Genomic DNA, 21,741 nt, shown 5'->3' with positions numbered 1-21,741 from the left:
TTCTTCCTCAAATCTCTCCCTGTCTTCCCACTTCATTTGCTCAGCCCTCACTCACAGACTTCACAGCCACCTCCCAGACTCAACCTGCCATCAGCCCTGAAGCCACACCCTCATCCGATTCTTCCCTTCCCTCTTTCTTCCCTTAGCTGGTCCTGCAATACAGCAAATTAAAAAAAAAAAAGTTATCCAATGGAGAAGAGGAACACTTTTAAAAATAAATCACTTTCTCACTGCCACATCTCTGCTCCCATAACACCATATCAAATATGGTGGCATTTTTATTACGTAAGATTTGATTTGGTAAGGTTTGCATTTTACCATCTTGCAACCCTCCTAAATTATACATATACATTCACATAGATTGTTTCAAGGAACTCAGAGAATATTACTAGATCATTTGTATTCTTAGCTGTTTCCATCTACCTAGAAGAGGAACTTACCCTTTCATAAGACCTGAAGAGCCTGGGAAAACACATACTCAATGTTGGTCCAAGGAAATAGCAGCCATGGTTATCATAGTTACATAGGCACAATAGTACAGAGCAAAATGACTGAGGTGTCATGTCATCTTCTCAAACACCAAGGAATTACACAGATAACATACCTGTGATAGAAAGGGCACAGTGAGGCACAGGAACTTAGCCCTGAGTTTTCCCCTCTTACAAGTCCAAAAACACAAGTAAAAACCTTGTTTCACCAAACTGCTGAGATTATTGTCTCAATACCAAAGAAATATTTTCACACTGCAGCTCTCATACCTTTCCCATCTCTTCCCACACAAATGGTCCAGGTTGAAGGCTCAGACCCCAAATCACAAAAAAACTTAACCACCTTCCTGTCCAAGCACTGCTTTTGCACTTTTTTGTACTTCATAATCACATTGTTTGAGACCCAATTGCCCAAATTCCAGCAAATCAGTTATAGTGTACCCTATTACTAGCCAGAATTGCACCCACTCCTCCTGGAATACCATCTCTGAAGCCATGTGACCTAAGTCAGCCAGATTTCCCATGTTCAGGATGTGGTCATGCAGCTTGTGCATCATGGAGAGCACATTATTCCAAATTGAGCAACCCACATCAGATGTGGCATTGCTCATAGCCCACACAACCTGGGAGGTGATGGAGGTGATTAGGTCATCAAAGCAGTTCTGTGCACTTAGAGCTTCTCAGATCAGCTTGTCCCCATAGCTCACAGTGTTGAGACTGGGGTTCAGGAAAGCCCCTTGGGGCAATTCTGTAATCAGGACATCCAGCTTGACACCTCTGAAGAACCTCAAGGTCCTGAAGCTACTGAGTCAGGGAGTGCCTGGGGAAGAGAGAGTGAGGCAGGGTCTCCACCGAGCGCTGGGCCAGTGCTGCACAGGGTCCAGGAACAAGGAACTGAGATGGTGGGGGATGGGCAGGGAGGTAGCGCGGGGACACTGGCAAGAAGGAAGGCAAAAAGACCAAACTGCTGTACCGTCTCACAGTGGGCAAGTGTGCAGAACTGAGCTCGGCAGTCTAGCGGGCGAACTCCGCAGGCTCCAAATGCTGTGTAGCTTGAGGAGCACAGACAGCGTCTCTTCCGAACTGGGGACAGCAGCACCTAGTGTTACTCCAGCATGGCTCCTCTTTCCACACAGTCTGGGTCGTTCCAAGTAAATTTGTGTCGCAGTGGATAAATCCGTGTTTCTAAAGCCAGCCGGCGCTGCAGGCAGGGCGCAGCCAGGCTCTGCCACTAGCTCTGAGTCAGTGCTGGCGGCACTTCTTGCAGCTGCCCTTTATAGAAAGTGGAGCGGCCCATATAAGAGACAATGGGAAACTGCAGCTGAACATCCACCCTGTCTATCCAGGCTTGGGAGCCAAAGAGGTTGGCAAAGTCTCTGCGGTTCCGGTCTCAGCCCCCCTCCTTTTGCTGCTTTTCCTTAGCTCCGCCTCCTCCATTTTGCTACAATAGAGAGCCCAGACTTACACGCTCTTCTTTCTGCAACCCCCAAGATCTGCCTTGATCACCTCTCTTTTCCCTTAATCTCCTTTTTCCTTCTGCACCAGTGCCCACAATACTGGCTTAGGAGCTGTGGCACAAGAAACTGAGAGGGGGTTATGGATACTGTAGTAGTGAGTGGACCATGGTCTGACCAAGAAGCCCGATGCCTCATTCGGTAACAGCAACTTTGGTGGCTGAGTGGTCTCCAGGAATGTCCTGCACATGTTTTGAGGTTGAACAAGAGTCTCTATGAGCCCAGGCCGGAGTCACCTGGAAGGGGACAAGTTCAGCATGATGCTGATACTCTGATTTCTCCAATATGCAACCACCAACTTCACAACCATATGGTAGGGGCTCCTGTGCTCAGTGGGTTAAGCATTCCACTCTTGATCTCAGCTCAGGTCTCAATCTCAGGGTTGTGAGTTTGAGCCCTGCATTAGGCCCCACGCTGGGTGTGACGTAGGGTAACTTCATGAAAAAATAAAGGAAGGAAAAGACAGAAAAAGAGGAAAAGAAAAGGGGGGAAAAAGCTGTGTCTTATTTGGATGGCACACAGAACAGGGAGACATAAATCAACAGATGGGAAGGAGTTAATAAATGTTTGCTCTACCATGTAGATCTACCCAAGAGCAGGTACTGAGTTGGGAATTGGGAATTATTGATCTCCAGTTTGATCCCTCTGCAACAGTTTCCAAAGGAAAACTGCCAAGATAAATCAACTGAACATTCAGGAGATGTCTCCTCCAGCCTGGCCCTGAGGATGTCTCCTAGAGCCTGGACCTGGGCTGGCTTCCCAAGGGCCCCAAAGGGCTCCATATTTGGATGTATTGACAGTTAGTCAAAGATAAGACTTTTCTAAAATCTAACTGGATAAGTGCGGAGGTTCTGTGGCAGGGGCCAGAGTAGAAGGCTCAAACAGGCAGAGGCAGACTTCAAGTGTTGAGACATGGCCTTGGCCTCCACCAGCCTGTTAACTATGGTCCTTATCCTCTTTGGCCTCTCTGAGCCAGAATTCCTGCATCTGTCCAAACGGGGCTAGAAATACTTAGGTCCCAGAGAAGTGAGGGTTCCATGTAACAACATTGCTAGACTGCATTCAACAAAGAGAAAAATGATGCAGATTGTATCATACTAGCATCCTCAAACTTTTGACACCACTGCATTCTCTTTCTGCATCTCAGGCCCTGATGCACATGTGAACTTCTTGACCCACATGTCTTCAAAGCCCATGAGCTACCTGAAACCTTGCAAGACATCTTTAGTCAGTAGACAGAGGAAAGCCTGGTGCTCCTTCCTGCACCAAGTTCATCAGGGGAAGAGGAGGCTCCCTGGCCATCCTTGGGTTTTAAGCACTGTACGGGGATTAAAAGAAGGGGAACTCAATGCAATATCTCTTCTTGAGCAGCTTACAATTGCACTAAAGAGAAGAATCCATACTCAGGAATGGTTAGTAGGCAGGCACAAGATATGCAAACAGTGCTGGAAGAGCAAATAGTGTAGGCTGAGCAGTTGAGGAGGATTTGTAGAAGAGCTAGCATCTGAGCTGAGGTTTAAACTATGCGATGGGCAGAAATTAGCAGAGAGAAGGGAGAGAGGGTGGTGAAACTTGACCCCCCAGAAGTCAGTAGCAAAGCCACAAAGAGGGGAAAGGCTCCTAGCTTGTTCTAGAGACAAGGAAAAAAAAAAAGGTTTTGAGTGGAAAGCTTAGTAGTTGCTGTTCCTATGCATTTCTCTAGTACTGCAGGCTTTTCTAAGGAGTTTCCACAGAGATAGAGTGACTAAAAGTTAAGGAAACTAGTTTTACTATTATTAGTGAAAGAAGGCAGACTCCTTGGCACATTAAGAGCCAGAATAGGTGCATTAGTTGATGTGATCATTTCAAGTTATCTGTCCATCTAGCTTCTGGCTTTGCTCAGGCAAAATGGCCCCCAGTTCTTACAACTTGGCCCCTCTGGAGGTGCTCAGTCATGGCCACTGTAGACCATTCATTTTCTACACAACTACATTTCACATTGAGTTTCCTCTCTCCTCTAAAGTCACCACTTCCCTACTCTATCTTCTAAGATATACACATAAAAACAAGCAACCAACCAAACAAAAACTATACATATGTAAGGCATAAAGGACCTACATTTTTCACCAGACCCCTAGTGGCAGGTCCAACCTTGGTTCCTTTGCTCTCAGTGTAGTTAATAGAGTCCTACAAGTGTCCTTAACAGAGAAGAAAGGTTTTAAGGAGCCTATTCTAATCCAAATTTCCCATTCTCAGTTATCCCTACCCACAGCTTCAATGACGTCTTCTTTTATTAAGTTTTTATTTTAATTCCAGTTAGTTAACATAGAAGGTGTTACAGGTGTACAATATAGTGACTCAACACTTCCATACAACACCCGGTGCTCATCACAAAAAGTGCCCTCCTTAATCCACATCACCTATTTTACCCATCCCACCACCCCTCCCCTCTGGTAACCATCACATTATTCTCTATAAGATAGAGTCTGATTCTTGGTTTCTCTCTCTCTTTTTTCTCTTGTGCTCACTTGTTTTGTTTCTTAAATTCCATGTATGAGTGAAATCATATGGTATTTGTCTTTCTCTGACTCACATTTTTCATCTAGCATTATACTTTCTAGCTCCATCCATGTCCTTGCAAATGGCAAGAATTCATTCTTTTTTATGCCTCAGTAAAGTGCCATTGTATATACACACACCAAATCTTCTTTATCCATTCATCAGTCAATGAACACTTGGGCTATTTCCATAATTTGGTTATTGTAGATAATACTGCTATAAACATCATGGTGCACATATCCCTTTGAATTAATACTTTTGTATTCTTTGGGTAAATACCTAGCAGTGCAATCACTGGATCATAGGGTAGTCCTATTTTTAATCTTTTGAGGAAACACCATGCCGTTTTCCACAGTGGCTGCACAAGTTTGCACCAACAGTGCAAGATGGTTTCTTTTTCTTCACATCCTTGCCAAAACTTGTTGGTTCTTGTCTTCTTGATTTTAGCGATTCTGACAGGTGTGAGGTGATATCTCATTGTAGTTTTGATGTACATTTCCCTGATGGTGAGTGATGTTGAACATCTCTTCAAGTATCTGTTGACTGTCTGTGGCTTCTCTGGAAAAATATCTATTCATGACTTCTGCCCATTTTTTGACTGGATTATTTGTTTTTTGGGTGCTGAGTTTTATAAGTTCTTTATATATTATAGATACTAACGCTTTATCAGATAGGTCATTAGCAAATATCTCATCTCATTCCAAAGCTTTCCTTTTAGTTTTGTGGATTGTTTCCTTTCTGTACAGAAGCTTTTTATTTGGATATAGTCCCAATAGTTTATTTTTGCTTTTGTTTCCCTTGCCTCAAGAAGATGTATTTAGTAAGAAGTTGTTACAGCCAATGTCAAAGAAGTTACTGCCTGTGTTCTCTTCTAGGATTTTTATGGTTTCATGTCTCACATTTAGGTCTTTAATCCATTTTGAATTTATTTTTGTGTATGATGTAAGAAAGTGGTCCAATTTCATTCTTTTGCATTTTGCTGTCTAGTTTTCCCAACAATATTTGTTGAAGAGACTCTCTTTTTTCCATTGGAAATTCTTTCCTGCTTTGATGAAAATTAATTGACCATATAGTTGTGGGTTCCTTTCTGGGTTTTCTATTCTGTTCTATTGATCTATGTGTCTACTTTTGTGCCAGTACCATATTCTTTTGATTAATATAGCTTTGTAATATAACTTATAATGTAATATAAGTCCAGAATTGTGATGCCTCCAGTTTTGCTTTTCTTTCAAGTTTGCTTTGGTTATTAAGGGTCTTTTGTGGTTCCATACAAATTTTAGGATTGTTCTAGCTCTGTAAAAATTGCTATTGGCATTTTTAAAATTTTATTTTATTATGTTATGTTAGTCACCATACAACACATCATTAGTTTTTGATGTAGTGTTCCATGATTCATTATTTGCATAGAACACCCAGTGCTCCATTCAGTACGTGCCCTCCTTAATACCCATCACTGGGCTAACCCATCCACCCAACCCCCTCCCCTCTAAAACCCGCAGTTTGTTTCCCAGAGTCCATAGTCTCTCATGGTTCGTCTCCCCCTCCGATTTCCCCCCCTTCATTTTTCCCTTCCTACAATCTTCTTTTTTTTTTTTTAATATATAATGTATTATTTGTTTCAGAGGTACAGGTCTGTGATTCATCAGTCTTACACAATTCACAGCGCTCACCAGAGCACATACCCTCCCCAGTGTCTATCACCAAGCCACCCCATCCCTCCCACCCCCCACCACTCCAGCAACTCTCAGTTTGTTTCCTGAGATTAAGAATTCCTCATATCAGTGAGATCATATGATACTTGTCTTTCTCTGATTGACATTTCGCTCAGCATAATACCCTCTAGTTCCATCCACATCATTGCAAATGGCAAGATTTCATTGTGGTTTTTTTTTTTTTTTGATGGCTATATAATATTCTATTGTATATATATATACCACATCTTTATCCATTCATCTGTCAATGGACATCTTGGCTCTTTCCATAGTTTGGTTATTGTGGTTATTGCTGCTATAAACATTGGGGTGCACATACCCCTTTGGAACAATACATTTGAGTCTTTGGGGTAAATACCCAGTAGTGCAATTGCTGAGTCATAGGGTAGCTCTACTTTCAACTTTTTGAGGAACCTCCATACTGTTTTTCAGAGTGTCGCACCAGCTTGCATTCCTACCAACAGTGTAAGAGGGTTCCCGCTATTGGCATTTTGACAAGGATTACATTAAATGTGTAGATTGCTTTGGGTAGATATTTTAACAATATTTGTTCTTCCAACTCATGACCATGGGATATCTTTCCCTTTCTTTATGTCCTTTTCAATTTCTTTCTTCAGTGTTTTATGGTTTTCAGAGTACAGGTCTTTTACCTATCTATTTAGGTTTATTCCTAGGTATTTTATTGGTTTGGGTGCAATTGTAAATGGGGTTGATTCCTTAAATTCTCTTTCTGCTTCTTTTTTATTGGTGTATAACAATGCAACAGATCTCTATATGTTCATTTTGTATCCTGTGACTTTATTGAATTCATTTATCAATTCTAGCAGTTTTGGTGGAGTCTTTCAGATTTTCTATATATAGTATCATGTCATCTACAAATAGTGAAAGTTTTACTTCTTTGCAGATGTGGGTGCATTTTATTTCTTTTTGTTGTCTGACTGCTGAGGCTAGAACTTCCAGTACTATGTTAAATAAAAGTGGTGAGAGTGAATATTTCTGTCTTGTTTCTGACTGTAGAGGAAAAACTCTCAGTTTTTCCCCATTGAGGATGATATCAGCTGTGGGGTTTTCATATGTGGCCTTTATTATGTTGAAGTATGTTCCCTATAACCCAAATTTGTTGAGAGTTTTATCATGAATGAGTGTTATACTTTGTCAATTACTTTTACTGCATCTATTGAGAGGAATTTTTAAAAGAGTTTATTTATTTGAGAGAGAGAGTGAGAGAGCATGAGTAGGGGGAGAGGCAGAGGGAGAATCATACTCCAGCTGAGTGGGGATCCAGATGCAGGGCTCAATCCTGGGACTCTGGGATCATGAGCTGAGCCAAAGGCAGACACTTAACTGACTGAGCCACACAGGCACCCCTATGGAGAGGATTACATGGTTCTTTTCCTTTCTTTTATTAATGTGGTGTGTCACACTGATTGATTTGTGAATATTGAACCTCCTCTGCAACCCAGGAATAAATTCCATTTGATCATGGTGAATAATTTTTTAAATGTATTGTTCAATTCAGTTTGCTAGTATTTTATTGAGAATTTTTGCATCTATGTTCAGGGATATTGGCCTGTAATTCTCTTATTTTAGTGGTGTCTTTGGTTTTGGTATCAAGCTAATCCTGGCCTCATAGGATGCATGTGGAAGTTTTCCTCCCTTTTCTAATTTTTGGAATAGTTTGAAAAGAATAGGTGTCCATTCTTCTTTAAATGTTTGGTAGAATTCGCCTATGAAGCCATCTGGTCCTGGACTCTTATTTGTTGGGAGATTTTTGATTACTGACTCAATTTCTTTACTGGTTATGGGTCTGTTCAAGTTTTCAAATAGAAAACTTCCTGTTTCAATTTAGGTAATTTATGTTTCTAGGAATTTATCCATTTCTTCCAGATTGTCCAGTTTGTTGGCATATAGTTTTTCATAATATTCTCTTAGAGAAGTTTACATTTCTGTGATGTTGGTTTTATTTCTCCTCTTTCATTTGGGATTTTATTTACTTGGGTCCTTTGATAAGTCTGCCTAGAGGTTTATCAATTTTATTTTATTTTATTTTATTTTATTTTATTTTATTTTCAAAGAACCAGTTCTGGTTTCATTGATCTGCTCTAATCATTATTATTTCCTTCTTTCTGCTGTCTTTAGGCTTCATTTTTTGTTCTTTTTCTAGCTCCTTTAGGTATAAAGTTAGGTTGTTTATTTGAGATTTTTCCTGCATCTTGAGGCAGGCCTGTATTGCTATATAATTCCCTCTTAGGAACACTTTTGCTGCATCCCAAAGGTTTTGGACAATCATGTTTTCATTTTCATTTGTTTCCATGTATTTTTTTTTAATTTCTTCTTTGATTTCTTGGTTGACCCACTCATTGTTTAGTAGCATGTTGTTTAACCTTCATGTATTTGTGGTCTTCCTAGATTTTTTCTTGTGATTGATTTCTAGTTTCATAGTGCTGTGGTCAGAAAAGGTGCATGGTATGACTTCAATCTTTTTGAATTGGTTGAGGCCTGATTTGCTACCTACTATGTAATTTATTCTGGAGAATGTTCCATGTGCACTTGAAAAAAATGTATACTCTGCTGTTTTAGTATGCAATATTCCAAATATATCTGTTAAGTCCATTTGGCCCAGTTTGACTCAAAGCATTGCTTCCTTGTTTATTTTCTGTTTATGTGATGTAAGTGGGGGCTAAAGTCCCCTATTATTATTGTATTATAATCAATTAGTTCCTTTATGTTTTTTATCATTCTCTATATTTGGGTGATCCCATATGTGTGCATACATATTTATGATTGTTTGATCTTCATGTTGGATTGTCCCCTTCATTATGACATAATGCCCTTCTTTTTTTTTTTTTAAGAGAGAGTGGGAAGGGGCAGAGGGAGAGAGAGAATTTGAGCAGGCTCCACACCTAATGCAGAGCCTGATGTGGGGCTCAATTTCACGACCCTGAGATCATAACCTGAACCAAAATCAAGAGTTGGACACTTAACTGACTGAGCCACCCAGGAGCCCAGTATAATGTCCTTCTTTGTCTCTTGTTACAGTCTTTGTTTTTAAGTCTAGTTTTTTCAATATAGGTATTGTTACTCCAGCTTTTTTTTTTTTTTGACATCGATTTGCATGAAAATATTTCTCTACCCCCTCACTTTCAATTTCAGGAGTCTTTAGGTCTAAAATAAGTCTCTTGTAGGTAGCATATAGATGAGTTTTTTGTTTTAATCCATTCTGGCACCCTATGTCTTTTAATTGGAGTATTTAGTCCATTTACATTCAAAATGATTATTTTTTTAAAAAGATTTTATTTATTCATTTGACAGAGAGAGACATAGCGAGAGAGGGAACACAAGCAGGGGGAGAAGCAGGCTTCCAGCGGAGCAGGGAGCCCGATGTGGGGCTCAATCCCAGAACTCCGGGACCATGACCTGAGCTGAAGGCAGACACCCAACAATTGAGCCACTCAGGTGCCCCCAAAATGATTATTAATAGATATGCATTTATTGCCATTTTATTACTTGTTTCATCATTGTTCCTGGGGATTTTCTCTAATCCTTTCTTGTATACTTTCAGTAATGGGGAGCTCTTTAACTGTAAAGCCATCCCATTCTCTTTTAAGACTTAGAACATCTCTTTATGTTATCAAATACAGTCTTCTAAAGAGCTGAAATTTGTCTCTCTCCCACCGATGGTCACAATTCTTTCCTAGAGTCTACTACAATTAAGCCAATCTCTCTTCCACATGACAATCTTTTAGCTTTTGAAGATAAAAATCTGATTCCCACCTAAGTCTCTTGCCTCTTCCTGCAGGTTAATCCTGTATACTTTCACAAATAGTTGTGGTCATAGTCATAGCAATAATAGAATGCTGAGAAAGTTGATACAGTAGGTATGGAAAGAAGTGTTCAGAGACCAGCTAATCCAGCCCTCTCAATATTAATGTAATGGAACCAAGGCTCAGGAAGACTTCTGATCAGATCTAGTGAACTTAGTCTTCTGTTGCTTCCTTATCCTGTTCTCTTTTTTCCCAGTTCCCCAGTTCCACTAAACTGGAATTCAGCAAATGATCTATCAGTTATTTGACATGATAGTGTTCATTGACTCATAATTATGTTTGTGCTCCTACAGGATTTAAATCACATGAACAAACACAGAAAAATTTAAGCTCACCTTCTCACAGATGCAGACACTAAGAACAAGAGAGGGAAGGGCAATAGACGAGATGATTGAGTCAGCACTAGAACTCCTATCTTATGACTGCTGCCTAATCCAGGGCTCTTTTCTCTGCCTTCAGGTTCTCAAGTATGCCATCCCATAACTATGGACTCTGTCTCATTTCCATACCTTATTTCTCCCTCCCTGAAAATGGAGAAGGATTTGCTGGTGGGCATTATATAATCTTCTTTGGCACAGTATAGTGCTTCAATAAATGCAATTTGAATGAATAAATGGCTAAATGAATGCTTGTTCATAGCCATATAATTTTGGAATATTTAAGCCAGAAAGTTCCTGAGAGATATCTGATCAATCCACTCATTTCTTTGGTAGAAATAACTGAAGCTCCCAAATTGTGTTTTTTCACAGCTGGGAGTTGGAACAGTAACTTCTGAATCCTATTTTCTCCCTAACTTGCAGTATAATCTTGGGTGAGCATTTCTCCTTTCTGGGGCTCTTTCTTATCTATACAACGAGGGGATTGGATTCAATCTTCTAAGGGCCCTTCTAACTCAAATATCTTGTGATATTCATCACTATCATTGTATACAATTAAGCTATTTTTCACTTTTATATTTCAAACTGCAGACAGGGTATAAAAATAATCAAATATGTAGGAAATCATCTCTATCATTAACCCCTAAAAGTGTACCTGATATGAAAAGTGTACCTGATATGAAAAGGGGTTTCTTTGAGGCATCTTGTGTCTAATAAAAATACTTATAATAGTAACTGAAACAATGGTAATAGCAACTGGAAGTAGCATCCCAGTCTTTTCTCTGATTTGTCTCTGCAAACAAAGTCCCTGCATAGGATCCACTTTTGGAAGGATGCATAGAAGGGCAGAAATATTGGAAAATTAGGATGAGGTCTGGGAAAATTTCAAACACATTATCTCCCTTTTGTCTTGAATGTGAAGGCTACATAACTTGCCAAACTTCCATTATACATGTATCCACTATATGCCAGGCACTATTTGTGTAATACTGACAGAGCAATGAACAAGATAGACAAAGTCCCTATCTTTGTGGTACTTACATTCCAGTGGGGGATAACTGACAATAAATAAGAAAGCAGATAAACAAAATAATATTTCATCATGACAAGTGCTATGAAGAAAATACAATTGATTGAAGTGATAAGGAGAGAGACTAGGGTTATTATAACTCTTTAGATTGGATGAACTAAGCCTGTCTGGGAATGTGATCTTTGAGTTGAAACCTAATTGATGAGAAGGAAACAATCAAGTAAAAATCGAAGGTGCAGAGAGTCATACTAGGCAGAAAGAAGAGCAAGTGTAAAGGTCCTGAGATAGGAACAAGTTTGAAGTGTTCAAGAAACACAGAGACAGTCTTCCAGCATAGGGACAGAATGTGATAAACAAAGAGAAAAGTGGCTTTATGTAATTCTTCTCATTATCAAATGGTAAAAATAATCATAATAGCAGGCCCTTACCACTGTAGAGCATCTTAGAATCCTCCAAGTATACTTTCTTAATCATTACTTTATATGATGTTAAGAGCAACTTTTTCAGGCATATAAAGTTATCCCCATTTCATGGACAAGGCAAGTGAGACTTTTTCAGGCATATAAAGTTATCCCCATTTCACGGACAAGGCAAGTGAGACTCAAAAATATGAAAGCGATATGCACTTGTTTGCACCATCAGGATTTACCAAAACATGGGAAATTTTTGTTTTGTTTGTTTTATTTTGCCTTATAGCCTCATATTCTTTTTCACTATAGCCTGCTATATTCCTCCCCCCCCAGCAGCATGTAATGTTGCAACATTTTCCCCCTAAACCCAGCCAATTAAAAGGCATGTGGGGCTGGGAGCTTGAAGGGATCAGTAAGGCAAAAAGCATAGCCAGGTATTTCTGCACTGGTTAAGTGGGCTTTTTGTGTATGTTAGGGCATTCAACCCATATTGATCTTGGTGGTCCTTATTGCTGCAGGTAGGACATGGGTCATCAAGACAGGTGAGAGAGGTTAGATGAAAATAAGACGTAGTTATGGATTCAGGCAGCAACCTGAGTGCTGTCCAGAGAGGGCAGTGTGCTTGGCAGTCTCTCAGAAGCATAAGATTTCAAATAACTTTAGAAACATAATTCATATTCTTTGCTCGAGAGATCACCAAACAGCCATCTACCCATCATCTTCCCTTAGCTGGTAAATGGATATTTAAGCAAGTTATTAATTTTTATTTCTGTATTTTATTTTATTTTTTATTATTTTATTGTAATCCCAGTGTAGTTAACATACAGTGTTATATTAGTTTCAGGTGTACAATATAGTGATTCAACAATTCCATATATTATTCAGTGCTCATCAAGATAAGTGTACTCTTGTGGCACCTGGGTGGCTCATTGTTTAAGCATCAGACTCTTGGTTTTGGCTTGGGTCAAGATCTCAGTGTCATGAGATTGAGTCCTGCATAGGGCTCTGTGTTTAGTGGGGAGTCTGCTTGAAAATTCTTTCCCTCTGTCCCTCTCCCCTCTCTCAAATAAATAAATAAATAACTTAAAAAAATGATAAATGTACTCTTAATCCCTCTTACTATTTCACCCATCCCCCCACCCACCTCCTCTCTGGCAACCATATGTTTGTTCTCTATTTAAGACTCTGTTTTTTGGTTTGTCTCTTATTTTTCCTTTGTTCATTTGTTTTGTTTCTTAAATTCCACATAAGAGTGAAATCATGTGGTATTTCTCTTTCTCTGGCTGACTTATTTCATTTAGCATTATACTCTCTACCTCCATCCATGTTGTTGCAAAAGGCAAGATTTCACTCCTTTTTATAGCTGAATAATACTGATAAATGAATTCAATAAGGTCACAGGCTCCAAATCAATGTACAGAAATCCATTGCATTTCTATATACTAATAATGAAGCAGCAGAAAGAGAAATTAAGAAAACAATCCCATTTACAATTGCACCAAAATAATAAAATACCCAGGAATAAACTTAAGCAAGGAGGTGAAAGACCTGTACTCTGAAAATTATAAAACACTGATGAAAGGAATTGAAGAGGACACAAATAGAAAGACATTCCATGCTCATGGATTGGAAGAACAAATATTGTTAAAATGTCCATAGTACCCAAAGCAATCTACATACTTAATGCAATCCCTATCAAAATATCAACATCATTTTTCACAGAACTACAACAAACAATCCTAAAATTTGTATGTTTTTGTAATTTAAATAGGCAATGTTTACCAAACTTATATTGGGAACAGTTTCCCTCCCTATCTCACATTGTTAATCATCTCTTTGTTTAGTGGAAATAACAGTCTATGCTGCCAGGAGGCCAAGGATTTTGGTACCAAGTCTTCTCCTAGCTCCCCATATAAGCTCGGACAAGTCACTGAGCATTCTGTCTCAGTTTCCTTAGCAGTAAAGTAGGCATAATAATTTATGTCTTCCTTGCCTCATAGGATGGCTGTGAGGCTCATGTATGTTTCTATATAGAAAAAAAAAACACAATTTTTAATGATCCGGCATTATTATTGTTGTGCATTCAGACCATTGCTCAGCATCTGTCTGATTTTTGTACTCTCTTTCTCAGATGCTCAGCTCTCTGCCATGAGCATTTCAACTTTTTTAATTCAGAAATTCTTTTTTTTTTTTCAGAAATTATTTTCTAAGTAACCATTGGGAGATACTGATAATGGAGATGGCTCTGCCTTGGACTGAACTCAACTCTTCGCACCTGGGATCCAAATGAAGGACAGTAAAAGAAAGATTACTAGCAGACAAAGACAGTGATTAATTTCTTCTTTCCACTCCCATTTTACCTCAGGGAACTCGCCTTGCACTAGACATTTGCAACTCAAAGTTTGGTTCCTAGACTAGAAGGACCCACATTACCTGGGGCTTCATTGTAAAAGCAAAACCTCAGGTCCCACTACAGAGTTGCTGAATCAGAATCTGCATTTTAAAAAGATTCCCAGGTTACTGATATGCACATAAATTTTGAGAAGCACTTCAATAGCTCCCAAGTTTAAATGTGGCATTTGTGGTTTTTAAATGCTTGTTCTAATTGGAATAAATGGGAAGGCAATTAGCCTTGCAAATAGTTGTTGTCCCACTGTTTTTTTAAACAGCCACAAATAAGAATCAGCTGGCAAGCTTTGGCTACTATTGATGTCTGAGTCCAAACTCCAACGGGTTTTATATAATTGGCCTCTGGGTATTGAGGATTTTTGAAAAGCTCTTCAAGTAATTCTAGCATGCAGCAAAGTTTGAGAACCCATTGCAATGTTTGAGACCCACTGTCTGAAAGTGGTCCATATGAGTATAAAAAATACTTGTTTTAGTTAGAATAGTTAGAATGATTTCATTAAAATTAGGAAAAAACATTACAGAATCATTAAGAACCAAAAATGCATAGAGAAAATTCTGAATTTAAAGTAAAAGTGCCAGAAAGAGCACTTGTTAAATGCAAAATATTTAAAATCTCAAGGGCAAAAAGGGTCTTTCCATTGTTACTTAGTTCCTACCCATCCCCCACATGCATATTTGAAAGTTAGGAGTTAGTCCCTGGCCTAGAAAGGATAGTGTAAATTAAGCAGAATTTTTTAAAAGATTTTATTTATTTATTTGACAGAGAGAGATACAGTGAGAGACGGTACACAAGCAGGGGAAGTGAGGGAGGGAGAAGCAGGTTTCCTGCAGAGCAGGCAGCCCAATATGGGACTCAATCCCAGGACTCTGGGATCATGACCTGAGCCAAAGGCAGATGCTTAATGACTGAGCCACCCAGGTGTCCCAAGCAGAATTAATTACCTATGTGATTTACTGCTTGGGCCATTTTAATAGTCATAATAAAGCCATTCTACACCATTAGTTAAACTGGTACATGGAGGCTCCTCTTCTGTGGTGCATAATGAACCTTTTACCACCTCCCTTCAGTAGCCATGCCCACCCACACTGGACTCAGTGTGAGCTCAGCCAGCAGCAAATGTATGTCCATTTATCACTTACGTTGGCTAATTTTTTTCATGCTGGTTCTACAATAGAGTCTTAGTTCTTGGAGGGCAGGGCCTGGGTGTTGCTCATTTTTATACTGCTGCTTCTCTGTAATCCCTCTATTCTTGGCACATGCCCTGTATGAGAAAAATGTTCAATGTTTATCAAACTATATTCAATTGAAATAGAAAGTAAACATAAAACATTCCATTGTGCTGAATTAGTCCCCAAGGACTTCCTGGGAGGAATGCAGGCTGGCAAAATCTGTTCTTTTTTTTTTTTTTTTAATTTGAAAAATACATTCTTGGGATGCCTGGGGGTTCTATTCACCAACCTGATCATAGTCTTTTTTTTTCTTTTTCCTTCTTCCCCCTCACCCCATTTTGGATCTCTTCTGATTTGTTTAGTGTATACTTTTCTGGGGTCATGGTTAACCTTTTAGCATTTTGTTCTCTCATTCATCTATTTTCCTCTGGACAAAATGACAAGATGGACAAAATCACCTCAAAAAAAAAGAACAAGAGGCAGTACTAACTGCCAGGGACCTAATCACTACAGACATTAGTAAGATGTCAGAACTAGAGTTCAGAATGATGATTATAAAGATACTAGCTAGACTTGAAAAATGCATAGAAGATACTAGAGAATCCCTTTCTGGAGAAATAAAAGAACTAAAATCTAACCAAGTTGAAATCAAAAAGACTATTTATGAGGTGCAAACAAAAAATGGAGGCTCTAACTGCTAGGTTAAATGAGGCAGAAGAGAGAATTAGTGATATAGAAAACCAAATGATGGAGAATAAAGAAGCTGAGAAAAAGAGAGATAAACAGCTACTGGATCACAAGAGGAGAATGTGAGAGTTAAGTGATACCATAAAGCAAAATAGCATTAGAATAATTGGGATCCCAGAAGAAGAAAGAGAGAGAGGGACAGAAGGTATATTGTAGCAAACTATAGCAGAGAACTTCTCTAATTTGGGGAAGGAAACAGCCATTAAAATCCAGGAGACACAGAGAACTCCCCTCAATATCAATAAAAATAAGTCAACACCCTGACATCTAATACTAAAACTTACAAGTCTCAGAGACAAAGAGAAAATCCTGAAAGCAGCTCGGGACAAGAGGTCTGTAACCTACAATGGTAGAAACATTAGATTGGCAACAGACCTGGCAGGCCAGAAAGGACTGGCATGATATATTCAGAGCACTAAATGAGAAAAATATGCAGCCAAGAATATCCAGCTAGGCTATCATTGAAAATAGGAGAGATAAAAAACTTCCAAGACAAACAAAAACTAAAAGAATTTGCAAACACCAAACCAGTCCTACAAGAAATATTGAAAGGGGTCCTCTAAGCAAAGAAAGAGCCTAAAAGTAACATAGACCAGAAAGGAACAGAATTAATATACAGTAACAGTCACCTTACAGGCAATACAATGGCACTAAATTCATATCTTTCAATAGTTACCTTGAATGTAAATGGGATAAATGCCCTAATCAAAATACACAGGGCATCAGGTTGGATAAAAAAAACAAGACCCATCAATATGTTGTCTGCAAGAGACTCATTTTACACCCAAAGACACCTCCAGATTGAAAGTGAGGGGGTGGAAACCCTTTATCATGTTAATGGACATCAAAAGAAAGCTGGGGTAGCAATCCTTATTATCAGACAAATTAGATTTTAAAACAAAGACTATACTAAGAGATGAGTAAGGACACTGTATCATACTTAAAGGGTCTATCCAACAAGAAGATCTAACAATTTTAAATATCTATTCCCCTAACATGGGAGCAGCCAATTATATAAGCCCATTAATAACAAAATCAAAGAAACGCATCGACAAATAATACAATAATAGTAGTGGACTTTGACAACCCCCTCACTGAAATGGACAGATCATCTAAGCAAAAGATCAACAAGGGAATAAAGGCATTAAATGACACACTGGACCAGATGGACTTCACAGATATATTCAGAATATTCCATCCCATTCTTCTTTAGTGCACATGGAACATTCTCTGGAATAGATCTCATCCTGGGTCACAAATCAGGTCTCAACTGGTACCAAAAGATTGGGATTATTCCCTGCATATTTTCAGACCACAATGTTTTGAAACTAGAACTCAATCACAAGGGGAAAGTTGGAAAGAACTCAAATACATGGAGGCTAAAGAGCATCCTACTAAAGAATGAATGGGTCAACCAGGAAATTAAAGAAGAATTTTAAAAAATCATGGAAACAAATGAAAATGAAAAGGCAAGTGTTCCAAATCTTTGGGATGCAGCAAAGGCGTCCTAAGAGGAAAGTATATAGCAATACAAGCTTTTCTCAAGAAACAAGAAAAATTTCAAATACAGAACCTAACTCTACACCTAAAGGAGCTGGAGAAAGAACAGCAAATAAAGCCTAAACCCAGCAGGAGAAGAGAAATGGTAAGATCAGAGCAGAAATCAATGAAATATAAATGAAAAGAACAATAGAACAGTTAAACAAAACTAGGAGCTGGTTCTTTGAAAGAATTAACAAGATTGATAAACCCCTGGCCAGACTTATCAAAAAGAAAAGAGAAAGGACCAAAATAAATAAAATCATGAATGAAAGAGGAGAGATCACAACCAACACCAAAGAAATACAAACAATTATAAGAACGTATTATGAGCGGGCTGCCTGGGTGGCTCAGTTGGTTGGGCAACTGCCTTCGGCTCAGGTCATGATCTCAGGGTCCTGGGATCGAGCCCCACATCGGGCTCCCTGCTCGGCGGGAGGCCTGCTTCTCCCTCTCCCACTCCCCCTGCTTGTGTTCCCTCTCTCGCTGTCTCTCTCTCTGTCAAATAAATAAATAAAATCTTAAAAAAAAAAAGAACGTATTATGAGCAACTCTATGCCAGCAAATTAGATAACCTGGAAGAAATGGATGCATTCCTAGAGATGTATCAACTACCAAAACTGAACCAGGAAGAAATAGAAAACCTGAACAGACCCATAACCACTAAGGAAATTGAAGCAGTCATCAAAAATCTCCCAACAAACAAAAGCCCAGAGCCAGATGGCTTCCCAAGGGAATTCTACCAAACATTTAAAGAAGAATGAATACCTATTCTTCTGAAACTGTTCCAAAAAATAGAAATGGAAGGAAAACGTACAAACTCATTTTATGAGGCCAGCATTACCTTGATACCAAAACCACACAAAGACCCCAGCAAAAAGGAGAATTACAGACCAATATCCGTGATGAACATGAGTGCAAAAATTCTCACCAAAATACTAGCCAATAGAATCCAGCAGTACATTAAAAGGATTATTCACCACGAAGAAGTGGGATTTATTCCTGGGCTGCAAGTTCAGTTCAACATGCACAAATCAAATACTGTGATACAATATGTTAATAAAAGAAAGAACAAGAACCATATGATCCTCTCAATAGATGCAGAAAAAGCATTTGACAAAATACAGCATCCTTTCTTGATTAAAACTCTTCACAGTGTAGGGATAGAGGGCAAATACCTCAATATCATAAAAGCCATCTATGAAAAACCCACAGCAAATATCATTCTCAAAGGGGAAAAACAGAGCTTTTTCCCTAAGGTTGGGAACACAGCAGGGATGTCCACTATCATCACTGCTATTCAACATAGTAGTAGAAGTCCTAGCCACAGCAGTCAGACAACAGAAAGAAATAAAAGACATCTGAATTGGCAAAGAAGAAGTGAAACTCTCACCTTATCCAGATGATACGATACTTTATGTGGAAAACCCAAAAGACTCCACTCCAAAACTGCTAGAACCCATACAGGAACTCAGTAAAGTGGTATTATATAACATTAATGCACAGTAATCAGTTGCATTTCTATACACTAACAATGTGACAGAAGAAAAGAAATTAAGGAGTTGATCCCATTGACAATTGCACGCAAAACCGTAAGATACCTAGGAATAAATCTAACCAAAGAGGCAAAGAATCTGTACTCAGAAAACTATAGAATACTCATGAAAGAAATTGAGGAGGGCACAAAGAAATGGAAAAACATCCCATGCTCCTGCACTGGAAGAACAAATATTGTGAAAATGTCTAGGCTACCTAGAGCAATCTACATATTTAATGCAACCCCTATTAAAATACCATCAACTTTTTTCAAAGAAATGGAACAAATAATCCTAAAATTTTTATGGAACCAGAAAAAACCCCACATAGCCAGAGGAAGGTTGAAAAAGAAAAGGAAACCTGGTGGCATCACAATTCTGGACTTCAAGCTCTATTACAAAGCTGTAATCATCAAGACAGTATGGTGCTGGCACAAAAACAGACACCTAGATCAATGGAACAGAATAGAGAGCCCAGAGATGGACCTTCAACTCTATGGTCAACTAATCTTCGACAAAGCAGGAAAGAATGTCCAATGGAAAAAAGACAGTCTCTTCAACAAATGGTGTTGGGAAAATTGGACAGCCACATGCAGAAGAATGAAACTGGGCCATTTCCTTACACCACACACAAAAATAGACTCCAAATGGTTGAAAGACCTCAATGTGAGACAGGAGTCCATCAAAATCCTAGAGGAGAACACAGACAGCAACCTCTTCGATCTCAGCTGCAGCAACTTCTTCCTAGAAACATCGCCAAAGGCAAGGGAAGCACGGGGAAAAATGAACTATTGGGACTTCATCAAGATAAAAAAGTTTTGCACAGCAAAAGAAACAGTCAACAAAACCAGAAGACAACAGACAGAATGGGAGAAGATATTTGCAAATGACATATCAGAGAAAAGGCTAGTATCCAAAATCTATAAGGAACTTATCAAACTCAACATCCAAAGAACAAACAATACAATCAAGAAATGGGCAGAAGTCATGAACAGACACTTCTGCAAAGAATACATCCAAATGACCAACAGACACATGAAAAAGTGCTCAACATCACTCGGCATCAGGGAAATTCAAATCAAAACCTCAATGAGATACCACCTCACACCAGTCAGAATGGCTAAAATTGAGTCAGGAAACAACAGATGTTGGCGGAGATGCAGAGAAAGGGGAACCCTCCTACACTGTTGTTGGGAATGCAAGCTGGTGCAGCCACTCTGAGTATGGAGGTTCCTCAAAAAGTTGAAAATATCTCCCTCTCCCATTCCCCCTGCTTGTATTCCCTCTCTCGCTGTGTCTCTCTCTGTCAAATAAATAAATAAAATCTTTAAAAAAAAATTAGAAAAAAAGGGGCGCCTGGGTGGCTCAGTCGTTAAGCGTCTGCCTTCAGCTCAGGTCATGATCCCAGGGTCCTGGGATCGAGCCCTGCATCCGGCTCCCTGCTCCGCGGGAAGCCTGCTTCTCCCTCTCCTATTCCCCCTGCTTGTATTCCCTCTCTCGCTGTGTCTCTCTCTGTCAAATAAATAAATAAAATCTTAAAAAAAAAAAAGTTGAAAATAGAGTTACCCTATGACCCAGCAATTGCACTACTGGGTATTTACCCCAAAGATAGAAATGTTGTGATCTGAAGGGGCATATGCACCCCAATGTTTATAACAGCAATGTCCACAATAGCACAACTATGGAAAGAGCCTAGATGTCGATCAACAGATGAATGGATAAAGAAGATGTGATATATACCTATATACCTATATATATATAGGAATATTATGCAGCCATCAAAAAATGAAAGCTTGCCATTTGCAATGACATGGATCAAACTAGAGGGTATTATGCTAAGCAAAATAAGTCAATCAGACAAAGAGAAGTGTCCTCACTGATATGAGGAATTTGAGAAACAAGACAGAGGATCATAGGGGAAGGGAGGGGAAAATGAAACAAGACGAAACCAGAGAGGGAGACAAACCATAAGAGACTCTTAATTTCAGGAAACAAACTGAGGATTGCTGGAGGGGAGGGGGGGTGGGAGGGATAGGGTGGCTGGGTGATAGATATTGGGGAGGGTATATACTATGGTGAGCAATGTAAATTGTGTAAGACTGATGAATCACAGACCTGTACCCCTGAAATAAATAATACATTATATATTAACTAAAAAAAATTAAAAATAAATAAATAAGTAAATAAGTAAATAAATAAGTAAATAAATATAAATAAATAAATAAATAAATAAATAAATAAATAAATAAATAAATAAAACATGTCTTAAAAAAAGGAGTACACCTATCCTAACGAACACTGAATAATGTACAGAATTTTTTGGCAGGAGGAAAAGTAGGACTTTTTTTAGTCAAGGATGTCAAGGAAGTTTTCCCTGAGAGTGGCACATATTATGATCCCAAAAAAGAGCAAAGGTAAGGAAGATATGTATGGGAGAGAGTTTTTCCA

General features: G+C 38.9%; 1 protein-coding gene across 16 annotated transcripts in view; it reads left to right on the top strand.

Moving 5' to 3' along the window:
- The window catches only part of EDA2R (ectodysplasin A2 receptor), a 106,561-nt gene extending 85,327 nt beyond the window's left edge, over positions 1–21,234 (top strand). For 7 of the 16 annotated variants that reach the window (XM_064574166.1, XM_064574163.1, XM_064574164.1 and 4 more), the window contains one exon: positions 14,090–21,230. Coding sequence is in view for 1 of the 16 variants with exons in the window: in XM_064574153.1 (XP_064430223.1) it covers positions 19,420–20,514 (1,095 nt within the window). In the remaining 15 variants the exon portion in view is untranslated. Of the gene's footprint in view, positions 1–9,571; positions 9,709–14,089 lie in introns of those variants that run through there. The other 9 variants (XM_064574158.1, XM_064574155.1, XM_064574162.1 and 6 more) reach the window with 3 other exon arrangements.
- The last annotated feature ends 507 nt before the right edge of the window (positions 21,235–21,741 follow it).

Source organism: Mirounga angustirostris, unplaced genomic scaffold (genome assembly GCF_029215605.1).
Source record: "Mirounga angustirostris isolate CCGP_5_RB_7025 unplaced genomic scaffold, mMirAng1.0.hap1 SCAF_11, whole genome shotgun sequence".
NCBI lineage: Eukaryota > Metazoa > Chordata > Mammalia > Carnivora > Phocidae > Mirounga > Mirounga angustirostris.
Note: the sequence above shows the minus strand (reverse complement) of the source record. Positions and strands in the feature narration are given on the sequence as shown.